Raw genomic sequence first — 23,068 nt, forward strand, 5'->3', positions numbered from 1 at the left:
ATGCTCTCCCAGGCTCTGCCCCAGACACTCATTTCCCTTGGCCCCAGATCTCTGCTTCTTATTCTATGTCTTCTTAAGATGTCTTGCAGCTGTTTCCTCCAGCTCTCGTCCCTGACTTCCCCCATCACTCTTCTACCCCTTTACAGCTCTGATCCCTCTGCCAAATCCATACCATCAGCTGCTCTCTAGAAGCTGCAAACATCTCTTGCGCACCTACTTAATCTATTAGAATGCTTTTGACTGCAAGCCCTGGAAATACCAGTTTACAGCAGCTTAAACGGAACGTGCCACTGTCAGAGATGAGATGAAATTGTGAAGAGGGAGAGAAGTATGCCAATCAGGCATACCGAATCTTTATACAATTTCATATGTTTTTTAAAAAGTAAATGAAACAGGGAATTCCCTGGCAGTCCAGTGGTTAGGATTCCATGCTTCCACTGCAAGGGGCCAGGGTTCTATCCCTGGTCAGGGAACTAAGATCCTGCAAGCCGTGAGGCACGACCAAAAAAAAACAAAATAAAAAGTAAATGAAACAGGCTTTCTCTTGGAGGTACATGCTTCTCAGGGACTCCTTTCTGCCTTGTATTCTAAAAGCACCTTAGAAGGTTTCCTACAAGAATCTGCTTCAGGAATTTCCCTCCTTGGCTCACTACTGCTGTGCCTTGCAATTAGATGTGCATATCAGTTTCCTGAATCCTCTTATTTTATCTTTTTAAAAAATTTTTATTTATTTATTTTTGGCTGCGTTGGGTTTTCAATGCTGCGCGCGGGCTTTCTCTAGTTGCGGTGAGCGGGGGCTACTCTTCATTGCGGTGCGCGGGCTTCTCACTGCGGTGGCTTCTCCTGTTGCAGAGCACGGGCTCCAGGTGCACAGGCTTCAGCAGTTGTGGACCGTGAGCTCTAGAGTGCAGGCTCAGTAGTTGTGGCCCACGGGCTTAGTTGCTCCGCGGCATGTGGGATCTTCCTGGACCAGGGCTCGAACACGTGTCCCTGCATTGGCAGGCGGATTCTCAACCACTGCGCCACTAGGGAAGCCCCTCTTATTTTATCTTGAAGAGATTTTAGAGTTGCAACGTGCTGGACAGGGGAAAGATGAGCCCCCTTGCCAGATGAGTCAGCACTTACTCTTTGGCATGAGTTCAGTAGTTAGAGTAACGGAGCACTCAAGGGAGAGCAGACCAACCTTGCCTGGGAGCTGTGAAATTTCATCAACACACAGTGACATCTGTTACCTGGAGCCCACCTCAACTGCCTCTGGGGTAGCCAGAATAGCCTTTCATGAGTTTCAGAACCTTGTGGTTAAAGAGCATCAGATTTGAAGTCAGAGAGCCCTAATTTCAAGTCCCTGTTCTACTATTTACCAGCTGTGTGATTTTGAGCAAGTTACTGACCCTCTCTGAGCCACAATTTCCTCATTTGAAAAATGGAATTAGTACTATATCCATCCCGTTCTGGCCACAGGGAATGTATTTGTAAGAATTCGTTTGCAAGAAATTGAACCTCATTTCAAAGAAGTTTAAGGAAAAGAGGGGAATTGATTGGCTTGGCTGACTGGGATATACAGAGAGGAGCTGGCCTCAGGGATGTGGAGCCCAGAGCCTTCTGGCCTCCCCCTCATTCTCTCCTGTGATACCAGATGGTCTCTGGAAGGGAACAGACATGTGGCCAAAGACCATTCTAGGCTGACATTACCTCAAAAAGTTAGCCGAATGTATATCATCCAGAATAGTAAATGGATAAAAGGTACCTGAAACCAATCTCAGAAGAATTGTAAGTAGCATGCTTTTTGACTCAATTCTTTCCCAAGTGCAAGAGCAGAAAAGGAGAAGGGCCATTGCAAATGCACTCAGAGCTCCTGGGTGTACAGTCTATATCCCGGGAAAATGAAAGGGACATTGTAGCCAGTTGTTTACAGTGAGTTAAAGGCTTGAATGAAATCCCTGTTGAAGAGTTTCCCTAGATCCCTGCCAACAAGTTCTCACAACACTTTGGTTCATAAAGAAACCCTGGGGTACTATGCTATCCTGCCTTCTCTGTCATGTTGCTGATTTCTAAAGGTTACTATTCCCTGTTTGCAGACGGCTGCATCCAGTCAAACGTCAAGTTCAGAAGTTCTTTTGAAGGACCGTAATTAAGAAGGATCAATTTAATTTTAAAATAAATTTTGAGTTTTCAAGACAAATTGTTATTTATGGTAAATTAGCTTGTTTGTTTGTTTGTTTGTTTTTTAAGATAAAGGAAGTCAGTTTCCAACTCCTGGAAAATGCCACAAAGAAATGAATGAATATGTGACAAAATGTAATTTTAGATTTCCAAACTAAGATGAAATTTTTTTTTTTTCCGCCAGCAAAAATGGGTTTCTTCAGAATTAGCAGAGAATTTGAGGTCTGCAACCATGGTGAGCCACGTGCAAGTTCCCTCATGGCAAGAGGAGAACACTTTTTTAGAGGGGAAAAAGGAAGCTGGGAGGGCTACAAAAACAGGGTCTGTGGCTTTTCTTTTTTTTTTTTTTGAATTTTTGAATTTTATTTAATTTATTTTTTTATACAGCAGGTTCTTATTAGTCATCCATTTTATACACATCAGTGTATACATGTCAATCCCAATCTCCCAATTCATCACACCCCCACCCCCACCCCCCGCCTCTTTCCCCCCTTGGTGTCCATACGTTTGTTCTCTACATCTGTGTCTCAATTTCTGCCCTGCAAACCAGTTCATCTGTACCATTTTTCTAGGTTCCACATATATGCGTTAATATACGATATTTGTTTTTCTCTTTCTGACTTACTTCACTCTGTATGACAGTCTCTAGATCCAACCACGTCTCTACAAATGACCCAATTTCATTCCTTTTTATGGCTGAGTAATATTCCATTGTATATATGTACCACATCTTCTTTATCCATTCATCTGTTGATGGGCATTTAGGGTGCTTCCACGTCCTGGCTATTGTAAATAGTGCTGCAATGAACATTGGGGTGCATGTGACTTTTTGAATTACGGTTTTCTCTGGGTATATGCCCAGTAGTGGGATTGCTGGGTCATATGGTAATTCTATTTTTAGTTTTTTAAGGAACCTCCATACTGTTCTCCATAGTGGCTGTATCAATTTACATTCCCACCAACAGTGCAAGAGGGTTCCTTCCCTTTTCTCCACACCCTCTCCAGCATTTGTTGTTTGTAGATTTTCTGATGATGCCCATTCTAACCGGTGTGAGGTGATACCTCATTGTAGTTTTGATTTGCATTTCTCTGGTAATTAGTGATGTTGAGCAGCTTTTCATCTGCTTCTTGGCCATCTGTATGTCTTTTTTAGAGACATGTCTATTTAGGTCTTCTGCCCATTTTTGGATTGGGTTGTTTGTTTCTTTAATATTGAGCTGCATGAGCTGTTTATATATTTTGGAGATTAATCCTTTGTCCGTTGATTCGTTTGCAAATATTTTTTCCCATTCTGAGAGTTGTCTTTTCATCTTGTTTGTAGTTTCCTTTGCTTTGCAAAAGCTTTTAAGTTTCATTAGGTCCCATTTGTTTATTTTTGTTTTTATTTCCATTACTCTGGGAGGTGAATCAAAAAAGATCTTGCTGTGATTTATGTCAGAGAGTGTTCTTCCTATGTTTTGCTCTAAGAGTTTTATAGTGTCCAGTCTTACATTTAGGTCTCTAATCCATTTTGAGTTTATTTTTGTGTATGGTGTGAGGGAGTGTTCTAATTTCATTCTTTTACATGAAGCTGTCCAGTTTTCCCAGCACCACTTATTGAAGAGACTGTCTTTTCTCCATTGTATATCCTTGCCTCCTTTGTCATAGATTAGTTGACCATAGGTGCGTGGGTTTATCTCTGGGCTTTCTATCCATTCCATTGATTCCATTGATCTATATTTCTGTTTTTGTGCCATACCATACTGTCTTGATTACTGTTGCTTTGTAGTATAGTCTGAAGTCCAGGAGCCTGATTCCTCCAGCTCCTTTTTTCTTTCTCAAGACTGCTTTGGCTATTCGGGGTCTTTTGTGTTGCCATACAAATTGTGAAATTTTTTGTTCTAGTTCTGTGAAAAATGCCAGTGGTAGTTTGATAGGGATCACATTGAATCTGTAGATTGCTTTGGGTAGTATAGTCATTTTCACAATGTTGATTCTTCCAGTCCAAGAACATGGTGTATCTCTCCATCTGTTTATATCATCTTTAATTTCTTTCATCGGTGTCTTATAGTTTTCTGCAGTGTCTTATAGTTGTCTCCCTTGGTAGGTTTATTCGTAGGTATTTTATTCTTTTTGTTGCAATGGTAAATGGGAGTGTTTCCTTAATTTCTCTTTCACGTTTTTCATCATTAGTATATATAGGAATGCAAGAGATTTCTGTGCATTACTTTTGTATCCTGAAACTTTACCAAATTTATTGATTAGCTCTAGTAGTTTTCTGGTGGCATCTTTAGGATTCTCTATGTATAGTATCATGTCATCTGCAGAGTGACAATTTTACTTCTTCTTTTCCTTTTTGGATTCCTTTTGTTTCTTTTTCTTCTCTTACTGCCGTGGCCAGGACTTCCAAAACTATGTTGAATAATAGTGGTGAGAGTGGACATCCTTGTCTTGTTCCTGATCTTAGAGGAAATGCTTTCAGTTTTTCACCATTGAGAATGATGTTTGCTGTGGGTTTGTTGTATAGGCCTTTATTATGTTGAGGTAGGTTCCCTCTATGCCCACTTTCTGAAGAGTTTTTATCATAAATGGGTGTTGAATTTTGTCAAAAGCTTTTTCTGCATCTATTGAGATGATCATATGGTTTTTCTTCTTCAATTTGTTAATATGGTGTATCACATTGATTGATTTGTGTATATTGAAGAATCCTTGCATCCCTGGGATAAATCCCATTTGATCATGGTGTATGATCCTTTTAATGTGTTGTTCGATTCTGTTTGCTAGTATTCTGTTGAGGATTTTTGCATCTATATTCATCAGTGATATTGGTCTGTAATTTTCTTTTTTTGTAGTATCCTTGTCTGGTTTTGGTATCAGGGTGATGGTGGCCTCGTAGAATGAGTTTGGGAGTGTTCCTTCCTCTGCAATTTCTTGGAAGAGTTTGAGAAGGATGGGTGTTAGCTCTTCTCTAAACGTTTGATAGAATTTACCTGTGAAGCCCTCTGGTCCTGGACTTTTGTTTGTTGGAAGATTTTTAATCACAGTTTCAATTTCATTACTTGTGATTGGTCTGTTCATATTTTCTATTTCTTCCTGGTTCAGTCTTGGAAGGTTATACCTTTCTAAGAATTTGTCCATTTCTTCCAGGTTGTGCATTTTATTGGCATAGAGTTGCTTGTAGTAGTCTCTTAGGATGCTTTGTATTTCTGCGGTGTCTGTTGTAACTTCTCCTTTTTCATTTCTAATTTTATAGATTTGAGTCCTCTCCCTCTTTTTCTTGATGAGTCTGGCTAATGGTTTATCAATTTTGTTTATCTTCTCAAAGAACCAGCTTTTAGTTTTGTTGATCTTTGCTATTGTTTTCTTTGTTTCTATTTCATTTATTTCTGCTCTGATCTTTATGATTGCTTTCCTTCTACTAACTTTAGGTTTTGTTTGTTCTTCTTTCTCTAGTTCCTCTAGGTGTAAGGTTACATTGTTTATTTGAGATTTTTCTTATTTCTTGAGGTAGGCTTGTTTTACTATAAACTTCCCTCTTAGAACTGCTTTTGCTGCATTCCACAGGTTTTGTATCTTCATGTTTTTGTTGTCATTTGTCTCTAGGTATTTTTTGATTTCCTCTTTGATTTCCTCAGGGATCTCTTGGTTATTTAGTAACGTATTATTTAGCTTCCATGTGTTTGTGTTTTTTATGTTTTTTTCCCCTGTAATTGATTTCTAATCTCATAGTGTTGCAGTCAGAAAAGATGCTTGATATGATTTCAATTTTCTTAAATTTACTGAGGCTTGATTTGTGACCCAAGATGTGATCTATCCTGGAGAGTGTTCCATGTGCACTTGAGAAGGAAGTGTAATCTGCTGTTTTTGGATGGAATGTCCTATAAATATCAATTAAATCTATCTGGTCTATTGTGTCATTTAAAGCTTCTGTTTCCTTATTTATTTTCATTTTGGATGATCTGTCCATTGGTGTAAGTGAGGTGTTAAAGTCCCCCAGTATTACTGTGTTACTGTCGATTTTCTCATTTATAGCTGTTAGCAGTTGCCTTATGTATTGAGGTGCTCCTATATTGGATGCATATATATTTATAATTGTTATCTCTTCTTCTTGGATTGATCCCTTGATCATTATGTAGTGTCCTTCCTTGTCTCTTGTAACATTCTTTATTTTAAAGTCTATTTTATCTGATATGAGTATTGGTACTCCAGCTTTCTTTTGATTTCCATTTGCATGGAATATCTTTTTCCATCCTCTCACTGTCAGTCTGTATGTGTCCCTAGGTCTGCAGTGGGTCTCTTGTACACAGCATATATATGGGTCTTGTTTTTGTATCCATTCAGCAAGCCTGTGTCTTTTGGTTGGAGCAATTAGTCCATTCACGTTTAAGGTAATTATCGATATATATGTTCCTATGACCATTTTCTTAATCGTTATGGGTTTGTTTTTGTAGGTCCTTTTCTTCTCTTGTGTTTCCCACTTAGAGAAGTTCCTTTAGCATTTGTTGTAGAGCTGGTTTGGTGGTGATGAATTCTCCTAGCTTTTGCTTGTCTGTAAAGCTTTTGATTTCTCCATCGAATCTGAATGAGATCCTTGCTGGGTAGAGTAATCTTGGTTGTAGGTTCTTCCCTTTCATCACTTTAAATATATCATGCCACTCCCTTCTGGCTTGTAGAGTTTCTGCTGAGAAATCAGCTGTTAACCTTACGGGAGTTCCCTTGTATGTTATTTGTCGTTTTTCCCTTGCTGCTTTCAATAATTTTTCTTTGCCTTTAATTTTTGTCAATTTGATTACTATGTGTCTCGGCATGTTTCTCCTTGGGTTTATCCTGCCTGGGACTCTCTGTACTTCCTGGACTTGGGTGGCTATTTCCTTTCCCATGTTAGGGAAGTTTTCGACTATAATCTCTTCAAATATTTTCTCTGGTCCTTTCTCTCTCTCTTCTCCTTCTGAGACCCCTATAATGAGAATGTTGTTGCGTTTAATGTTGTCCCAGAGGTTTCTTAGGCTGTCTTCATTTCTTTTCATTCTTTTTTCTTTATTCTGTTCCGCAGCAGTGAATTCCACCATTCTGTCTTCCAGGTCACTTATCTGTTCTTCTGCCTCAGTTATTCTGCTATTGATTCCTTCTAGTGTATTTTTCATTTCAGTTATTGTATTGTTCATCTCTTTTTGTTTGTTCTTTAATTCTTCTAGGTGTTTGTCCTTTAATTCTTCTAGGTCTTTGCTAAACATTTCTTGCATCTTCTCGATCTTTTCCTCCATTCTTTTTCCGAGGTCCTGGATCATCTTCACTATCATTATTCTGAATTCTTTTTCTGGAAGGTTGCCTATCTCCACTTCATTTAGTTATTTTTCTGGGATTTTATCTTGTTCCTTCATGGGGTACATAGCCCTCTGCCTTTTCATCATGTCTATCTTTCTGTGAATGTGGTTTTAGTTCCACCTGCTGGAGGATTGTAGTTATTCTTGCTTCTGCTGTCTGCCCTCTGATGGATGAGGCTATCTAAGAGGCTTGTGCAAGCTTCCTGATGGGAGGGACTGGTGGTGGGTAGAGCTGGGTGTTGCTCTGGTGAGCAGAGCTCAGTAAAACTTCAATCTGCTTGTCTGCTGATGGGTAGGGCTGGCTTCCCTGCCTGTTGGTTGTTTGGCCTGAGGCGACCCAACACTGGAGCCTACCTGGGCTCTTTGGTGGGGCTAATGGCGGACTCTGGGAGGGCTCATGCCAAGGAGTACTTCCCAGAACTTCTTCTACCAGTGTCCTTGTCCTCACGGTGGGACAGAGCCACCCCCTGCCTCTGCAGGAGACCCTCCAACACTAGGACGTAGGTCTGGTTCAGTCTCCTATGGGGTCACTGCTCCTTCCCCTGGGTCCTGATGCACACACTACTTTGTGTGTGCCCTCCAAGCGTGGAGTCTCTGTTTCCCCCAGTCCTGTTGAAGTCCTGCACTCAAATCCCACTAGCCTTCCAAGCCTGATTCTCTAGGTATTCCTCCTCCCGTTGCCGGACCCCCAGGTTGGGAAGCCTGACGTGGGGCTCAGAACCTTCACGCCAGTGGGTGGACTTCTGTGGTATAAGTGTTCTCCAGTTTGTGAGTCACCCACCCAGCAGTTATGGGATTTGATTGTATTGTGATTGTGCCCCTCCTACCATCTCATTGTGGCTTCTCCTTTGTCTTTGGATGTGGGGTATCTTTTTTGGTGAGTTCCAGTGTCTTCCTGTCGATGATTGTTCAGCAGTTAGTTGTGATTCTGGTGTTCTCGCAAGAGGGAGTGAGCGCACGTCCTTCTACTCTGCCATCTTGAACCAATCTCCTAAGATGAATTGTATAATCTAAAATTCTTTTCTAATGGTTAAACTTCATTTTTTTTCATCAAACTTGCCCTGCTATCCTCTGCTTCTCTTAATGCCCACTGCTTCTTCTAATGAATATATAAGGTATTATGATAAGCATATAGATAAATTGTGAACTGGGACATCCAGGAAGCAGAGTTATAACAGGCATATTTTGAGAACAGAGCGTCTGTTAGCTCTCTTGGATTTTCAGAGCACAAATAAAATACTCCAGAATATTGTGAAAAGATAGGATTTGGATTTGGGGAAATGTTTGGTTGAAATTTTTCATGATGTATCAGCCCTTTTCTTGTCTCCTTAGGCCTGGTGCTATTTTGAGAACGTTGAATCTTTATTTGATGATATAACTTACTTTTTAGCCACTGATTGCTATCCAAATCTAGAAAGTGTAGGAGAGAATCAGAAACCTTCTTTGGGATGCACGTCATCCTCTAGATTCAAACTCCTTGATAAATCTCAAGCCTCCCTTTGAATACCCTAAAATTAGAATGAAATATTAAAGAAAAAAATCAGTTCAGTGGAAAGGATAGTCTTCTCAACAAATGATCCCAGAACAACTGGATATTTATATGCTAAAAAATGAGCTTTAACCTGTACCTCATGCCATATAAAAAATTAACTCAAATTGAAATGTAAAATATTAAACTACAAAATTCTCAGAAGAAAACATAAGAGAAACTCATCCTGACCTTCCTTGGGTTAGGGCAAAAATTCTTAGATATGACACTGAAAGCATGATCTGTAGAAGCAAAAAATTGATGAATTTGACATCATCAAAACTGAAAACTTCTCCTGTGCAAAGGAAAGTTTTAACTTTTCATTGTTAAAAGAATGAAAAGACAAGCCACCTACTGGGGGAAAGTATTTGCAAATCACATATCTAACAAAAGACCTGTATCCAGAATATGTAAAGCTCTCAAAACTTAAAAATCAGAAAGCAATGATCCAATTAAAAAATTGGCAAAAGATTTAAACAGACACTTCCCCATTGCATTAGTCAGGGTTCTCCAGAGAAACAGAACCAATCAGATGTATATGTATGTAGAAGAAGACTTATTATAAGGAATTGGCTCATGTGATTATGGAAGCCAACAAGACTCAAGATCTGCAGGCTGAGTCAGCAAGCTGGAGACTAAAGAGAGCCAAAGGTGTAGCTCCAGTCTGAGTCTGCAGGTCTGAGAACCAGGAAAACTGCTGGTGTAGATCCAGTCTGATGGCTGGCAGGCTCAAGACCCAGGAAGAGCATGAGTTTCAGTTTGAGTCTGAAGGTAGGAAAAAGTCAATGTCCCACTTCAAAGGCAGTCAAACCAGAGAAATTATCTTACTCAGGGGAAGGTCAGCTTTTTTGTTCTGTTTAGAACTTCAACTAGTTGGATGAGGCCCACCTACATTAGAGAGGGCAATCTGCGTTCCTTACACTACTGCTTTAACATTAATCTCATCCAAAAACATCCTTGCAGGAACACCCAGAATAGTATTTGACCAAATATTATGGCCCCGTCAAGTTGATACATAAAATTAACCATCACAACGATATACAGATGGCAAATAAACACATTAAAAGATCCTCAACATCAGTAGTTATTAGGGAAGTGCAAATTAAAACCACCATGAAATACACATATTAGAACAGCTAAAATAAAATACCAAGTGCTGACAAGAATGCTGAGCAACTGGACTTCTCTTCCATTCCTGGTAGGAATGCAAAATGATACAGCCACTCTGGAAAACAGATGGGCAAACTTCTTATATACACACATCTACCAAATGACCCAGCAACCCCACTTCTAAGTCTTTACCACAGAGAAGTAAAAACTTAAAATCATGCAAAAACCTCTAAACAAGTGTTTACAGATGCTTTATTCATAATCAAAAAACACTGGAAAGAACTCAGATGTCCTTCAATGGGTGAATGGATGAATAAACTGTGACACATCCTTGCAATGGAACGCTATTCAGCAATAAAAAGGAACAGATTATTGATTCATGCAATGGCAAGTATCAATCCCAGACGCATCATGCTAAGCAAAAGAAGAGAGTCTTTAAAGATTGTATACCGTGTGAATCCATTTACATGACATTCTAGAAATGACAAAACTATAGGCACAGAGAATATGTCAGTGGTTGCCGGGAGTTAGGTGTCAGGTTGGGTTTGCCTGCAAAAGGGCAGCACAAGAGAATTTTTTGGAGGTGTTGGAATTGTTCTTTCTCTCATTTGTTGTGATTATCACAGGAATTTATGCATGTGTTAAAATTCATGGAACAATACAACCAGAAAAGTGAATTCTACTATATGTAAAAATTTAAACATTTAAAAATCAACAAGTCAAGGAACTCCCCTGGTGGCCCAGTGGTTAAGACTCTGCACTTCCACTGCAGGGAGCATGGGTTTGATCCCTGGTCGAGGAATTAGGATCCCACATGCTGCACGGCCACACACACACGCAAAAAAAATCAAGTCAAATTTTGAAGCTGACCTGTTAATATGCAATTAATCAATTACATGTGTCACAGGAAAGAAGTCTATTAAAAAAAAAAACAAAATCAGGTATACTGAATATTTGTTATACATCACCATTTGTGTCTCCCTGAGCGAGGCACTCTTTCTAATTATGGAAGTTCACAATAGGAGATTTGTGGAAATCCAGGACACTATAAAGAAATTACCTTGGCAACATGTCTCAAAGGTCTTGGCAGAAAAATAGTTCTCATAAGGCCAATTCTTTATTCTCTAAAGAAGTAGTTGCCTCTTCTGTTAAAAGAAGTTGTTCCTGGGACTTCCCTGGTGTCCAGTGTTTAAGACTACAAAAAGCCACAGCACAAACCTGGCCAGTCTTCCCAAAACAGCAGTTTTTCTAGATGGTAAAACATTAAAAACATGACTTTTCTATGACATATTAACCCAGATGTCAGTTGAATCAACCTACCCCAGGGATTCTGTAACCTTTAACCTGGGATGCACAGACCCTCAAAGTGTCCATGGATACATTTCATTTTCTCATGCACTTAGATGAGAAAAAATTTGAGCATTTCCTTCAATTATGAATATAGGAAACAAACCACAGAAGTAACTGTAGTACCTGTGACTTCATCATCAGTATAAATCAGATACTTTCATGTTACATTACAGTTGTTACAAATATCTCACATTTTTTAAAGCTCATTACTATTTAAAGTTACAGTAAGTGTTATACCTGCTAATAGCCCTTGTTATTTAATAAAGAAGCATGTTTAATGCTATAGGTATCTATAGGTATCACAAATTTGTTTTTTCCCCCAATATTCTGATAATTTTCTTTTCTTTAAAATTTTGTAATTGGTTTTCTTTATAATACAATATATCTTTTAAGCTTTTAAAAACATTATTCTGGGAAGAGGTCTATGGGATTCACCAGACTTCCAAGATATTTATGTCAAAAAAAGGTTAAGATTCCTACCATCTGCCATAGATTTGGAGATTCGAATGCAGTTAACTCACAATTAACTCACCTTTCCTCCATCCAATATTCCCTCCAAACTTTGTACCAATTCTTTTTTTTTTTTTTTTTTACACTGTATTTATTTCCTTATTTATTATTATTTATGGCTGTGTTGGGTCATCGTTTCTGTGCGAGGGCTTTCTCTAGTTGTGGCAAGTGGGGGCCACTCTTCATCGCGGTGCACGGGCCTCTCACTATCGCGGCCTCTCCTGTTGCGGAGCACAGGCTCCAGATGCACAGGCTCAGTAATTGTGGCTCACGGGCCCAGTTGCTCCACGGCATGTGGGATCTTCCCAGACCAGGGCTCGAACCCGTGCCCCCCGCATTGGCAGGCAGATTCTCAACCACTGCGCCACCAGGGAAGCCCTGTACCAATTCTTGATGACTTCCATTCTCATGTCCGGTGCCCACAGAACTTTCTAGCTCAGTTGTTTCTCTCCCCTGTCCTCCATGTCCAAAATAAAGAACATTGCCCCATTCCCTTGATTTCCCTCAAACACAGCAACATGTGTCTTTAGATCCAGAGGGAAAAACAGTGTAGAGGTAGGGTGGGGATTAGAAGGTGCAGAGCACGGCAGAGACTGTGGACTGCATATCGGAAATTCCAGTTCTTTGAAAGTCCCTAGGACCCACCTGCACAGGGAAAGAAATTCTCTTGGGCGACTGGCAGCTTCTGTCCTGTGATCTTTCTCCTCCTTACACGCTGTTCTTCTTGGGCTGCTGCCAAACCCGGGGATTCCAGCTCATCATTTACTTGACCCAGTTAGCTTTCTCCTGACCTCACCCCTATCCATCACATCTGTGTATAGAAGACCTTGATTTCATAACGAAGAGTTTTCTCCCTGAGAGGAGCTCTTCCAACAATGAAGGGACTATTTTTTTCCCCTATATTTATGTACAGTTTACATGAACTTGAAGGTAAAACAAGAAACTTGTGAGGATGACTTTGAAGTGTCCGCTCTCCTTTTTCATCAGAATTTCTGTGGGAATGTTTGAAAAACATTGCCTTAGGGCTTTAAGGAAGACAAAGGCTGATGGAGGGGGTTACATGCATTTAAAAGAAAATCCAGGGATTTCTCTGGTGGCGCAGTGGTTAAGAATCCACCTGCCAGTGCAGGGGACACAGGTTCGATCCCTGGTCTGGGAAGATCCCACATGCTGCCGAGCAGCTAAGCCCGTGTGCCACAACTACTGAGCCTGCGCTCTAGAGCCTGTGCGCCACAACTACTGAACCACGCGCCACAACTACTGAAGCCTGTGTGCTCTAGAGCCTGTGAGCCACAACTACTGAGCCCGCGAGCCACAACTACTGAAGCCTGCACACCTAGAGCCCGTGCTCCACAACAAGAGAAGCCACCGCAATGAGAAGCCCGCACACCGCACAAAGAGTAGCCCCTGCTCGCTGCAACTAGAGAAAGCCCGCGTGCAGCAACGAAGATGCAACGCAGCCAAAAAATAAAATAAAATAAAATCCATATTCCTTTACAGACCCCACAGTTTGTCTCCAGCCTCTTCTAGCCAGTCTCTCCCTTAGTCCACTCTGTTCCAGCCACATTGAACCTCTTGCGGTACTTAGAATCATCAGCCCCAGGGCCTTTGCACTTGCTGTTCCCTTTGCCTGGGATGCTCTTCCGCATTCGCTCCACTGGCTCCTGCCCTTTCTTATGATCAAACGTCATCTCCTCAGTGAGGTGTTTCCTGATTTCTCACCAAGATGCCTCCTGGTCTCTATTCATCTTTATCCCAGCACTTCTGTTTTTTACTTCATATCACTTACCATAATCTAATTATTTTACTTGTTACATTTTAATATCTGTTTTCTCTACTGAAAACAGCTCCATGATGATAGGGGCTGGGACTGATATGTGCATTGCTGCATCCCCAGTACATAGCACAGTGCTGGGCTTTTAGTAGGATCTCAATAAATATTTACTGAATGATTGAATGGAGTGTAAAATGTGCCCCTCTCAGGATGGTTCTGTTTTCACAAGGGATTCCTGAAGATGTAGAAGCTTCCTTATCAAAGGAATGAAGTTATGATAGCAGGAAAAAAAGGCACAGGATTGATATTTTACATCAAGGAAAACTTCTTATGTGACATTTCTTCCAGTTAGTGCCATCTGATCTGCTAACCCAGAGAGCTGACAGGGCAGTTTTTGGAGAAGGTAAAAGATTATGCTTTGCGAGTCCTTTGTACATTTTGTACAGCCAGAGAAATCAATTTGAAGAGGTGAGCGCTAAATTCAAGAAATATTTAGTTCAAAATTCTAGACTCAGAACAGTTAAGAATGATTGCAAAATTTTCCACATAGCAAATGGTCAAAGATGTAGTCCTTAATAATTGTATTATGACCTTTGGGTTGATTGTCTTTTAAAAATAATTTTTATTCTTTAATCCACAGGTCACAGTTTTTATCCACATGAACACACATGGCTTTGTTACGAAAAAGTAAGATTACAAACTTTTAAAAATTATGATTAAAAATAGATATTTTGGAGGATTGTTTTGATGCTGAATCTTATTATTTTTCTTTTTTTTTTTTTTTTTTCAATTTTCTTTGGTTTTCATGGATAGCTTTCCCACAGACAGTTGTTGGCATCATCATATGAGGATGATTTCCGTAGAAAGTTGTTGGGTGTTTTGTTCAGAGGTGGATTTTTCATGAGAGGGGTCAGATGTTTCCGTAAAAGTTGCAAATATTATTTATTTTCTCATTTTAAATAAGTATTCATGTTCCTGCCTAATTTAGCATTTGTAATTTCGTATTCTTATTCTTAAAGATTCACTTCAAGTTATGTAATCTTCAGACCCCATCAAAACCTGGACTTGCCTCTGATTTTATATCCAGTTGTTTGTGAATCTAGGGGGAAAATAATTACCTAATTGTGTTAGTTACCCTCAGAATAGAGTTGCCCAATGTAGCAGATGAAAAGACAAGATATCCAGTTAGATTTGAATTTCTAATAAACTATGAATAAATTTTTAGGATAAGTATATCCCCAATATTGCATGGGACATACTTATACTAAAAAAGGGTCAGATGGTAGTAGACATTAGGCTGCTTCCTCAAAGTGGCTGTGGGAAGCGAATGTTAATCAGTTGTGTCGATAAACTATAGAACTTTGTCCCTTGTCTTCTGTTTCTCTATAGTTTTGTTTTAAACTGAGTATAGTATCTGGTTGTCTCTGGCTGAATCTGATAACCCAGAAAGGCAGAGAGGAGATGGATGTCAGCAAGGCAGAACCATTGAGCCTTAGGACATAGCTCTGGAAGGCATTCGTGGAGATTGTCCAACTCCTTCCTTTTACAAATGTGAAGACAAAGGCCTAGGGGCCAGAAAATAGATCAGTATGAGGCCAATAAGTGTAAATATCTTGACACACAAAAATAGTAAATAATAATACAAAACAATTTTAAAGTCTTTATTGGGCCTACATTGCCTTTGGTAACTCTCAAAACACCCCTGCAAGGTAATGGTTATTATTACAATCCCCATTTAGCAGATGAGCAGACTGAGACTCAGAGAGGTTAAGTAACCTGTCCAAGGCCACACAGCTAGTAGGTGGTAAAATGAGATTTGAGTCTGACTTCAAATCCCAACCCTTTCCCCTTCTACCAATGTTTACCAAACTGCAGGCATTTGTGTCCCGCATATGGCAGTGTACCACTTTCTCAACTTTTCATCATCTGTGTTCCTTCTGTTCTGTGCATGACTTACTATTTTCTTTAAATTGACTCATTTAAAAAATTATAAGTGTATTTTGTAATAGAAAGTGTATATCCTTACTATAAGTAGAGTAACAGTTATGTCTCAAAAGAAGGTGATTGTACAAATATATATGGTTAGAGTAATGTTATTCAATTCTGGGTAGCTTTTGTTACCTGCCTGCATATGAAATTAGGACTGATTTCTCACTGTGATTTAATGTTACTTAATGCTATGAACACAAGCCTCCTAAATCATCCCATGTACAACCAGTGGTGTATGGCTCCATACTTAGGAAAACACTGTCCGACACCATTCCAGTTCTCAGTAGATCCTAAGGGCAAGCATCACTGTTCTGGAAAGGATGGCCCTGGAGGCTTAGACTGGGAAGAGGTGTTGGGATCTTCTAACCTCTTACTCAGGGCAAGAGTTTTCTGTGTATCATCCTTGACCAGTGGTAGAATTAACTGAGAAGCAGCTGTTATAATGACCAAGAACATGTATTCATAATAAGCACTGGCTCATCGTAAGTGTTATATAAATGTTGGCTATTATTTGAAACAAAGTATTCCTGCACAGAAAGTGGCTCCAAAGGCAGCATCATGCAGTCATCAAGGTTATAGCCTCTGCCATCAGACTGCCTGGGTTTAGCCCTGGCTGTTCTTAAATTACACCTGTGTGTCCTTGAGTATCAGCAGTATCACAGATTAACTCTTGACTCCACGTGCTACCTGCTTAGAGAAAGGTTCCAGGCCTCCAGTCCTGTGTATGTCAGGGAGAGCGTCTGTTCCCACTGGCTATTCTAAACTTATTCCACAATTTCAGTTTGATAGGTTATACTTGAACATGTTTCTGTTTTTATTTCAGTTAACCAGGTGTTGCTGTTCCTTCTCATTGTGACCATCTGTGGGATTCTGTATAAGAAAGTTCACAGGGGGACTGTGCTCAGGAACGAGACAGGTATGCAAAGTGACAGAAGCCAGTCACAAAGAGTCAGATACTCTGTGATTCCACCAACACGAGGTACTTAGAGTAGCCACATTCATAGAGACAGAAAGCCTAGTGATGACTGCCGGGGGCCGGGTGGGGGGAGGGGAAAGGGGAGTTATAGTTTAATGGGTATAGAGTTTCAGTTGTACAAAATGAAAAGCATTAGGGGGATGGATGACAGTGATGATTGTACAACAGTGTGAATGTATTTAATACCACTGAACTGTACACTTGAAAATGGTTAAGATGGTAAATTTTATGTTGCGTATTTTACCACAAAGAGAAAATATATTAAAAAAAAGAAGACTGGAGCAGGCAAGCAGGCATGTGGTCCATCAAGATGAGATACCTAAGAACACAGTAGGAGTCCTTCCAATAGCTGGGTTCAGAGAGAAACAAAAATTCAGTCAGCTTCCAAGTACCTGCTTGTAGAATATCCACCCAAGGCCAAATTTTCAGTTGTGTTCTAGAATGATCAGTGCTATTCAAACTTAGCACGTACCAGAGTCACACAGAGGGCTTGTTCAAACACAGTCCTGGCCCCAGGTTTTGAATCAGTAGTTTGGGGGTGGGGCTGAGAATTTGCATTTCTGATGAACTCCCAGTTGACGCTGAGGCTGTTGGTTTTCGGACCTCGCTCTGAGTGGCCTGCTCTGCATCCATCCTTTTGGAGTCTCTCAATAATTTCGCTTATGAGCAAAATCGCTGCGTTGACCATATGTCCTCCTCCAGCTGCACTGGGGAGCCCGGTTTCCCTCTTCAGGGGTGAATTGCATGGGATGGAACCTCACTTCTCCAAACATACAAAGCCAACACACACAAAAATTAAGTAGCACCAGTAGTGTTTTATTTTTCATTAGTTTACTGTTTTATATCAGCAAAATGAATATACTCATTTATGGAAAATACAAAAGAAAAATACTACCTGTAGTTGTATCAGCCAAAGACAAATACAATTAATATTTTGGTGCATTATGTACATTCATATTCACACTTCTTTTTTAAGCCAGAGGCTTAGGCACTGGACACACTACAAGGAACAAAATAACGTCCCTGCTCTCACAAAGCTGACTTTTTCAATATAAAAAAATTCATAAGGGCTTCCCTGGAGGCACAGTGGTTAAGAATCCACCTGCCAATGCAGGGGACACGGGTTCAAGCCCTGGTCCAGGAAGATCCCACATGCTGCGGAGCAACTAAGCCTGTGCGCCACAACTACGGAGCCCACGTGCCTAGAGCCCATGCTCCACAACAAGAGAAGCCACCGCAATGAGAAGCCCGCCATTGCAAGGAAGAGTAGCCCCCGCTCGCCGCAACTAGAGAGAAAGTCCGCGTGCAGCAACGAAGACCCAACACAGCCAAAAATTAATTAATTAATTAATTATTTAAAATTCATAAAAAATTAAAAATATGTATAATCAGGTCTAAATGAACATTAGGAGCCTCTGGAAAGCGAATGATTTCCATACAGAGATATGTATGCAGATGTTTGTAGGGCATTATTGATAGTAGCCCCAAACTGGAAGCAATCCACATGTGAATCAAGTAGTGACTATATAAAATGTATTATATCCATGCAATGGAGTACTTTTCAACAATAAAAAGGAACAAACTACTAATACATGATACAATATGAATTAGCCTCACACACATATTAAATGAAAGAAGCTAGACCAAAAACACCACATGTTGTATGATTCCATTTAAAGGAAATTTCTAGGAAAGGCAAATCTATGGAGACAGAAAACAGGTCAGTGGTTGCCTGGGGCTGGGAGTGGAAGTGGCTTGACTGCAACCCAGCTGAAGGGAAATTTTCTGGTGATGAAAATGTTCTAAAATGGGATTTTAGAACATTCTAAATGTTCTAAAATGGGATAAATTTACTAAATATCATTGAACTATGTACTTACAGTAGGTAAATTTAAAGAAATCTATATTAGTCTGCCTGGGCTGCCATAACGAAATACCACAGACTGGGTAGCTTAAACAACAGACATTAATTTTCTCACAGTTCTGGAGGCTGGAAGTCCAAGATCAAGGTGCCGGCAGGGCTGGTTTGTCCTGCAGAGGAATGCCTTCTCTCTATGTCCTCACGTGGCCTGGTGTCTTTTCCTCTTCTTATAAGGACGCTACCCATATGGAATTAAGGGTGGGCCTCATTTAACCTAACTGCCTCTTTAAAGGCCCTGTCTCCAAATACAGTTGCATTCTGACGTACTGGGGGTTAGAGCTTCAACATATGACTTTTAGGGGTACGCAATTCAGTCCATAGCAGTATGTAACTAATGACTCAATAAATTGCTTTGAGAAAGGTCGAGAGAGAGAGAGAGAGAGAAAGAGAGAGAGGGAAAGAGAGAGAGAAGGTCATACAAGGTCAAATGTTGTCTGAACTTTGAGTTTGTTACTCCTCACGTTTTACTTCCTGCCCATAAACCAACACGTTCAGTTGGCTGATCCCATTGCAAATTCCTTTCTCCATGGAAAGAAATGAGTTGCTTTTATAATAGCTGTTAAAAGAACTGTTAGGAAATGCACATCCTGACTAATTGGCTATATATTTACATACGATAAAGTGTTTTCACCACATGAATGGATCCAATAGCACATTTTTATCCCACACAGTGTTAAAATTTAAAAAAAGAGAGAGAATCAGTATTATGAAATACCACTCAAAAGAACATAGTTGGCATGGAAAGATGGATGTCTGTGGTATGTAAGTGGAAAAAGCAGGTTACAGAAGACTATGAAAAGTATGATTTCATTTTGGTTTTAAAATAATACATCATATTTCATGTAATATTTATGTAATATGTAGTATATGTGCTTTTGTATGTACATTAAGAAGGGTTTGAGAGGCACATACCACATTGGTAACCTTTGGAATGTGGGCTGAGAGGTCTGCAGACAACAATCACCATTTACTGGATACTCTTCTGTTTGACTGGAATTTTTCGAGAAGTGCATGTTAATATTTTATAGACTTTATTTTTTAGAGCAGTTTCAGTTTCACAGCAAAACTGAGCAGAAGGTACAGAGATTTCCCCCGTACCCTTTCCACCACACACACACACACACACACACACACACACACACACACACACATGCACACGCACACACACACACATGCACACACACACACAGCCTCCCCCACTATTAACATCCCGTACCAGAGTGGTACATGTGTTACAATCCGTGGACCTATGTTAACACATCATTTTCACTAGTGTCCATAGTTAATTTTTTTTTTTTGGCCGTGCTGCGCAGCATGCAGGATCTTAGTTCCCTGACCAGGGATCAAACCCGTGCCCCCTGCAGTGGAAGCAGGGAGTTCTAACCACTGGACCACCAGGGAATTTCCACCAGTGTCCATAGTTTACATTAGGGTTCACCCCTGGTGTTGGTGTTGTACATTTTATGGGTTTTGAGAAATTTATAAGGACATTTATCTATCATTATAGAATACAGAATAGTTTCAGTGCCCTAAAAATCCTCTGTACCTCACCTATTCCATATTAATCTTCACAATTTTTAAAACATTAATTCAAAGAGCTAGTGTCATAACGTGAAGTCCAGAGGCCCTGGGAAGTAATGTACTGAAGAAAAACATGGTACCATTCTATGTAATCTCCTGATAATGACATTCCATGGAATCTCCTGACAATTTCCTTGCAATCAGCATGCTGGTGATTCACTCTTGGCCCATTTGGGGTGCAGCAAGTTTATATGTTTGGCTAAAACAGTTCTAATTTGAAATGGGATTCAGAGATTTGGCACTGGGAGAGCAGACATTTCACCTCTTCTAGAAATGGACATTGTTTGATCAGAGTTACTTGTGAGAAGGGACTAAAGCAATATAATAAATTTCTAGTCCATATGCCATTATTATGAGATTTTTATGGGCACCAAATGGCTTCTCATAACCAAACCTTTTAATGGTCTGGCTCAGGCAGCATTTGGTATAACAGATCCAAGTAGTACAATGGCTGATTCCCAAAGATCTGCTAGGATGGGGCATTGGTGAAGAATTACAGTTGAAAAATCTTCCCACCCTTCCTCCAATGTGCCTTCATCTATCATTCTGTCCAGGGAAGACTTCTAGGCAGAGAGCAGTATTTTTGGCTTAGGTTAGCTCTCAGATTCTCTGACTTGCAGAGGCTCTTAAGCAGTATGGTGGTGTGACGTGTCTGCAGCAGAGCTGTAAACTCAGTGTTTGACCTTCTCTTGGGGTGCTCTTCTTTCATGGGGATGTGTTCCTCCAACCTCATTCTGCCCATAGCCTGATGAAGGCCTCTATCTGAGCCTGACAGCCAGGTACTGCCCCAGATTTTCAACCCTTCCCTCTTTCTTTGCCCCTAAGAGTCACCCATGAATTATTCCTCTAGGGCCCTGTTCTCTAAGGCCAATGCATCATATCTGTTTAGTTGATTTCAGCAAACTTTCATTAAGTGCTTGCTAGGTGCCAGACTCAGTGGGGATAATACAATGAGCTTACAGTCTAGTATAGGAGACATACACGTGAATAGATTCTTCCCATGCAGTGTGGTAAGTGCTCAGATAGAGGTTTCTAATAAATTCACCCAGCCAGCCAGCCAGCCAACCATCCAAAATGTATTGAGAATCTACCATGGTCCAGGCACTGGGCTAGCTGCAGAGGAGACAGAGGTGAACAAGATACTGTCCCAGCCTTCACAGAGCTCCTAGTGTTACAGAAGAGAAAGGAAAGACATGCTACCAAATAAATTGCAGTGCAGCTGGTAAATCCACCCACAAGCAAGGACAGAGTGAGCATGGGTGAGGGCTGAACTAATTTGTGTTAGTGAGCTGTTAAAGGCTTCCTGGGGGCTCCAATGTCTATACTGCATTTGGAATGAATATGTAATAGTTAAACATGCAGGAGAGGATGAAAATAATATTCCAGACATCAGAAACAGCCTGTGAAAAGGCATTGAAATAAGGGACAACATGGTGCCAGTATTCAGGGAACCGCTAGTATTTTTGCAACACTGGAATAGAAGTAGACAAGGCTAGAGCAGTGAACAGGGACTGGATCCACGCGTGCCAGGAATGGAATGTGGCTCTATCCTATAGCAACCATGGGAGAACTTTAAGCAATGAAGAAACATAGTCAAATTTTCATTTAGGCAGATCACTTAGATGCCTGCAGGTACCATATGATTAGGCAACATACCACATGATTAGGGGACCTCCCCAAGATGACAGTTTAGTCCAAAAGGAACAATCCCTTAAGAAAATTTTTTTTCTCTTTATAAAAGCAACCTGTAATTACTTTGGAGAATTTGGAAAATACAAGAAACACAAATAAGGAAATTAAAATTACTCATGATTTTATAAATAGACATAGATCCATTTGCAAATATGCATGTGTCAAATTGGGATCAAATACTGGAGAGAATTTTGTGTTCTCTCCCCCCAACCCTTAACATTATATTATGAGCATTATCTCATGCCAGCAAATATACTGTGAAAAATTATTGTAGTGGTGGAAATTTCACTTGCGGAGGAAGGTGGTGGAAGAGATGTAGGAGATAAAGAGGGAGGCCTTTCAATATTTCTTAAATTATACAAAGCAGAGTACCTGGTGGTTAGTTTCATACATGTTTGTTGGATTAAATATCAGCTAAAACTACCCTGGGTCTGAATAATAGAGATTTTGCAAAAAGACACCTGTAAAGAAAGAGAGAGCTTTAAGTAAAAATCAGATATCTGTTTGATAGTGAATACTCTACATACTGATAATTATTATTCTTCATACCTAAAAGTTGTGTTGTGGTACCGAAATATGATGTTATGACATTAGTATTTTATATCATAGCCAAGGATCAGAAGAATAATCAATTATTCATCTTATGCATTAGTCATACTTTTTCATTTATCTCCTTTTTTTGCCATCAACTTTTGACTCCCTCAACAAGAGGGTGGATAACAGAAAGCAAGGTCACAAGCAGTATATTTTATAGCAATGTAGGCAAGGTAAATATTCCAATTCAGACAAGAGTTGAAGAATGTTGAATCAAATGAGGCTTTTCAGTTCTTCACGTATTTTTCAACTGTGTGTATGTGTTAGGCTATCTGATTGGCTTCTTTAAGAGAGCTCCAAAATAATAATGACTTAAGCAAAGTAGAAGTTTATTTTCTCTCTCAAGTGAAAGTCTGATGTGTCAGTTCCATAATCATCCAGATCAGGATCCTTTCTATCTTATAGTTTCGGTCTCCTCAAGAGGCAGCTTCCATCTCATGGTCCAAGATGGCTGCTTTAACTCCTATCATCATATCAACATTCCAGGCAATGGGAAGGGGGAAAAGAAAAGGGGAGGGTAAGCATATTCTTTTTAAAGGCAAACTCAGGTGTTGCTCATTTACTGGCACTAACATCC

General features: G+C 40.1%; 1 protein-coding gene across 8 annotated transcripts in view; it reads left to right on the forward strand.

The window, feature by feature from the left end:
• GLT8D2 (glycosyltransferase 8 domain containing 2) overlaps positions 1 to 23,068 on the forward strand; it is a 56,030-nt gene that overhangs the window by 19,864 nt on the left and 13,098 nt on the right. For 7 of the 8 annotated variants that reach the window (XM_061206601.1, XM_061206602.1, XM_061206603.1 and 4 more), the window contains 2 exons: positions 14,379 to 14,425; positions 16,551 to 16,643. In XM_061206601.1, coding sequence (XP_061062584.1) covers positions 14,407 to 14,425; positions 16,551 to 16,643 — 112 coding nt within the window. In that variant the 5' untranslated portion in view covers positions 14,379 to 14,406. The remainder of the gene's footprint in view (positions 1 to 14,378; positions 14,426 to 16,550; positions 16,644 to 23,068) is intronic. The other variant, XM_061206605.1, reaches the window with a different exon arrangement.

Source organism: Eubalaena glacialis, chromosome 11 (genome assembly GCF_028564815.1).
Source record: "Eubalaena glacialis isolate mEubGla1 chromosome 11, mEubGla1.1.hap2.+ XY, whole genome shotgun sequence".
NCBI classification, from domain to species: domain Eukaryota; kingdom Metazoa; phylum Chordata; class Mammalia; order Artiodactyla; family Balaenidae; genus Eubalaena; species Eubalaena glacialis.